The following is a 4955-nucleotide window of genomic DNA, read 5'->3' as shown; positions in this document are numbered from 1 at the left end:
ACATGCATGTTCTTGTCTTTATGATTTTGTATTTAAATGCAACTTTTATATAATTTGCCAAGAGATGTAAAATTTATATAAAAAAAACTATTAGCGACCTTAGGAATATTATCAGAATTAGATTAAAAAGCAAACAAAAAATTTGAATTCAAAGTCGTAATCAAGAAAATTGAAAACAAACTTTTGATTTTTGAAATGAGCAAATAAATGATCACTTTCTATTTTCTTAATATATTTAAATTCAACCAAATGAAATGTTTTATTACAAAAAAATTATGAAGAATATTGTTTTATCAGAAAATAAATGGATTTTATTTTGCCTTTATGCAGCTTATTTGCATGAGGGGAAAACACTCACACAAACTCGACATGCAAAGGAGCTTCTTTGCATTCCCTTGAAAGATGCAAAGTCCTTCGTCCTGTCAGCTGAAACTCTTAAAAACGGACCCTGATCGATATTTTAAGCCCATATTCGTCAGCAGACCAGCTGGAACTGAGGCGTGAGGATGTTTTGGTTGCTCTCCCTCTGCTGGCTGAAGCTGCACTTGGCTGCTGGAGAACTAGACTATACCTCTCATGGAGAAGGGATGCAGCTGGAGGGCGACTATTCCTTCGCTGGACTGTTTCCTCTTCACTACACCGGGGGTCCGACTGACGGCCTGCCTGCATTGGTTCCATGTGATCAGTAAGTGTCTTTCAGAGGTTTGCTTTGAAATCCAAACTTTTATTTAAACAGCGCTGCTGTCTTTTATTTCAGAGGCAGACCCAACAAACATGCATTTCATTTGATGCAAGCCATGAGATTTGCTGTGGAGGAAATCAACAATGACACGGGTCCGCAGCCTCTTTTACCAGGAGTGAAGCTGGGCTACCAGATATACGACATCTGCTCTGGCCCGGCCAGTGTCTTGGCCACACTGGACCTGCTGGAACAGCAGCAACCACACTCCAGCAGCCCTCAGAAAGCAGTGGGTGTGATTGGGCCGGACAGCAGCAGTAAGAGTTTTACCACCGCTTCGTTACTGGGGGCCTATCTGGTTCCAGAGGTAAGAGGTTATACTGAAACAAAAAGAATCACCACACATTTTGTTTCGACTTGAAGAGAAAAATGTTGTCATTACAGGAATTTAATGATGTATAATTTATTCCAGCAAGAAATATTTGAAATTCTGAAGCGAATAACTCTATGGGTTTTCTTTAAATAAACATAAAAAACAGCTAAACACAAATGAATTGTTTACACCCTCTGCAGATCTCTTATGAGGCATCAAATGAAATGCTGAGCAACACGCTGCTCTATCCGTCTTTCTTCCGCACCATTCCCAGTGACAAGAACCAGGTGGCGGCCATGATCCAGCTCCTGGTTCAGTTCAACTGGACGTGGATCGCCCTCCTGGGTAGTGACAATGACTATGGCCTGCAGGGCATGCAGAGCTTGTTGGAACAAGCGCCACAGCACGACATCTGCATCCCCTACCAGGGGATCATCCCCTCAGCCACTGCTGACACGGTTCAGACCATGAGGAACATGGTGGAGAACATCCTGAAAACCAAGGTGAACACCATCGTGGTGTTCTCCAGCAAGACAATCTTCCACGACTTCCTCCCATTTGTCCTGGAGAGAAACGTCACAGATAAGGTGTGGATCGGGACGGAGGACTGGTCGCCATCGACTCTCATTTCGCAGATCCCCGGGATCCAAACCATCGGCACCGTGATCGGAGTGGCCATCAAAGACGCAGCCATCTTTGGGTTTAAGGATTTTGAGAGGAGGGTCGTTGAGGCTGCAGTGCAACACGTCAGCAGCTCTAACGTTTCCGCCAGCAGTAGCAACGACTGTCTGCAGAGCACAGACTTGTACAGCCTGGCCGTCAATAACTTCACCACTGACACGTACGACACCACCTCTTCCTTCAACGTTTACAAGGCTGTGTACGCTCTGGCTCATGCTCTGCATGAAGCCCTTGGTTGTGATGTTGGAGAGTGCAGCAAGAGAACTGTGAATCCATACGAGGTAAACACCAACATGTGGTGGTCACTTATTTCGTATCTTATTTCTAATAAAGCTCATTTCTTACAGATATTGGATTTTTTTCTTTTCCTCTTTCCCCCTCTCCGTGTCAGCTCCTGCCGTTGCTCCAAAAGGTTCGATTTTCTCTCTACAACACCTCCGTGTACTTTGACATAAATGGCGACCCACTTACAGGGTATGATATTGTGTCTTGGATTTGGAGGGGGACCCAGTGGTCTCTCCGAGTGGTGGGCTCCTTCACTCCGGACCCCATCTCCCTCACGATGGATCCTGATCTGATTGAGTGGCAAAGCACAGAAAACTCACAATCAGTAAGACCAGCAGAACGTCACCTTTTATAGTTCATTTACTAAGTTATTTATCATAACTCTGTCCAGCAGGAGGTACCCCAGTCCCTCTGCTCTCTGCCCTGCCCCGAGGGTCACATGATGCTGCTGACGGGCCAGCATGCATGCTGCTTCGACTGTCAGCCCTGTCCTTCTGCCACGTTCTTCAACAAAAGCGGTAAATGACGACATAAAGAGGAATGTTAGAGAATCAGATATATTCAAACAAAAATAGAAACTGAATTCAGTTATGATGCTTGTCTGAGAAAGAGGCAGATTATTTATCTTAGAATCTGTAATGCCACAGCAAAAATAAGACTTTGTAGATCTTATTATGATGCCCGCACGCGAAGCGTAAGCGGGAGTCATTTTGTTTTCGTATTGTTTTTTTTCAGTAGTTTTTGGTCAACCATAGCACAGAAACGGCTGCACCGGTCAACATGAAATTTGTCAGGACTGTAGAAGAGTCTGACCTACACTGCGCCAGCCAACGGTTTTACAATAGACCCCATATTTGAGGAGGGGGCTCCTTTCAAAGTGGGGTGTCAGGGCATGCAAAAATGCTCATAACTCAAAAACTGTTCAACATAGAAGCTTCAGATTTCTTTTGATGTTTAGCTCTGATGAGGGGCTATCCATCAGGTCCAACGTCTACCCCACCCCCCAAAAAAGACCCCCACCCAAACCACTACAAAGGAACTGGGCCAGACTGAGCTCACCCTTGAGCCTGATGTGGGTCCCCTGGCCTCCAGTTGAATAGCCCTGCACTTCAGATTTGTAGCTTTAATTAACCTTTTTTAATTAACTTAACCAGAATTAACTTTTTTCTTGTAATTTTGTATTTTTCTGCACGGTATTTGGTGTTTATTTTCATTTTTTATCTAATTTCAACAGATAGTCCGGTACAGTAACTATTATTCTTATTTTTATATTATTCTATGTTTATTTTTATTGTTACTATCTTTAATTCTATTTTTATTGCTACAGTTGATAATGTCACATAGCAATATGTTGTTTCTGTGGATTATGTATGTATCTGCTGCTGCTATTACACCCAAATTTCCCCAATGAACAAAGGCTGTTTCTATTTTCTTCTAACACAGTTGTTGTTTGTGAGGATGACCAGCAGGCGGCACAGTACTCACACAATAATGTTGGAGCCCAATTAACTCAAGAGTCCCTCAAGTGACCCCACCCCACCACCAATAAATAAATAAATAAAAATTTGACATATTTAGAAAGAAAAGCTACAAATTCTAATCTTAACTCCTTCATTTTGAACATTTCATGTTGTCTGAAAAAAATAATTTTTGTTTCTGTTATTGTAGAACCGACAGAATGCCAGCCGTGCCCCCCGGATCAGTGGGCCCCCCCGACCAGTGAAGCGTGTCTGAACAGGACTGTGCTGCTGCTGGAATGGGACAACCCCCTCTCCATTGCCCTGCTCTTCTTCCTCTCCTGCTGCCTCCTCCTGACCTCCAGCACCGCCATCATCCTGCTGCTCCACCTGAACACACCTGTGGCCAAGTCAGCCGGTGGCCGCACCTGCCTCCTGATGCTGGCCGCCCTGACCGTCGCCGCCCTGAGCACCCTGTGCCACTTCAGCCGCCCGACTCCGGTGGGCTGCATCCTCAAGCAGTCTCTGTTCACCGTCAGCTTCTCCGTCTGCCTGGCCTGCATCGCCGTGCGTGCCCTCCAGGTGGTCTGCATTTTCAAGTTTTCCTCCAAGCTGCCGCCGGCTTATGACAGGTGGATGAAAAGACGCGGTCCCGAGGTCACCATCTTTTCGGTGTCCGCCGCCATCCTGCTCATTTCTGTCATCCGTCTGTCCCTGGACACCCCTCGGCCGGCCCAGGATCTGCAGTTCTACCCAGATAAAATAGTGCTGGAGTGCAGCAAGACCCTCTCGGTGGGCTCGGGCGTCGAACTCGCCTCCGTGTCTCTGCTCAGTGTCCTCTGCTTCTCTTTCAGCTACATGGGCAAAGACCTGCCGGCCAACTACAACGAAGCCAAGTGTGTGACGTTCAGCCTGCTGGTGTACATGATCTCCTGGATCAGCTTCTTCACCCTCTACCTCATCAGCAGAGAAACCATCACCATGGCTGCGCAGGTGTTCGCCACGCTCTTCAGCGTTCTGGCCTTCCTTGCGGGATACTTCCTGCCCAAAATGTTCATAATTATCCTGAGGCCTCAGATGAACACCACGGCTCATTTCCAGAACTGTATTCAGATGTACACCATGAACAGAGAGTGACACGTTCACATGGGGGGTGGGCTTTGATTGAACTTTTCATTGTATCCTGCCTGTAAACTGTTAAATGGGAGTAAATGAATAAAATCCATCCATCCATCCATATTCTGTACACGCTTCTTCCTTTTCAGGGTCGCGTGGGTCACTGGTGCCCATATCCAGCAGTCACAGTGCGAGGGGCGGGGTACACCCTGGACAGGTCGCAAGTCCATCACAGGGCCACACATAGAGACAAACGACACAAACAACCTTCACTCTCTCACTCACACTTAGGGACAATTTAGAGTTATCAATTAACCTAACAGTCATGTTTTTGGTCTGTGGGAGGAAGCCGGAGTACCCGGAG

General features: G+C 46.1%; 1 protein-coding gene across 1 annotated transcript; it reads left to right on the top strand.

The window, feature by feature from the left end:
* Window positions 1–325: 325 nt before the first annotated feature.
* On the top strand, window positions 326–4677 carry tas1r1 (taste receptor, type 1, member 1). The gene is made up of 6 exons (XM_014001689.1): window positions 326–685; window positions 758–1046; window positions 1253–2014; window positions 2125–2343; window positions 2413–2536; window positions 3687–4677. The coding sequence occupies exons 1-6, from the start codon at window positions 507–509 to the stop codon at window positions 4610–4612; spliced, it is 2499 nt and encodes an 832-aa protein (XP_013857143.1). The 5' UTR covers window positions 326–506; the 3' UTR covers window positions 4613–4677.
* The last annotated feature ends 278 nt before the right edge of the window (window positions 4678–4955 follow it).

The sequence above is a fragment of the Austrofundulus limnaeus genome, unplaced genomic scaffold (assembly GCF_001266775.1).
Source record: "Austrofundulus limnaeus strain Quisiro unplaced genomic scaffold, Austrofundulus_limnaeus-1.0 Scaffold10, whole genome shotgun sequence".
NCBI classification, from domain to species: Eukaryota; Metazoa; Chordata; class Actinopteri; order Cyprinodontiformes; family Rivulidae; genus Austrofundulus; species Austrofundulus limnaeus.
Note: the sequence above shows the minus strand (reverse complement) of the source record. Positions and strands in the feature narration are given on the sequence as shown.

Excerpts from the sequence above, each read along its gene's own strand:
- tas1r1 (XM_014001689.1), top strand. The coding sequence starts at position 507 with ATGTTTTGGTTGCTCTCCCTCTGCTGGCTGAAGCTGCACTTGGCTGCT. Across the intron at positions 2,015-2,124 it reads GAACTGTGAATCCATACGAG|CTCCTGCCGTTGCTCCAAAA; the intron begins GTAAACACCAAC and ends TCTCCGTGTCAG. Across the intron at positions 2,344-2,412 it reads GCACAGAAAACTCACAATCA|GAGGTACCCCAGTCCCTCTG; the intron begins GTAAGACCAGCA and ends TCTGTCCAGCAG.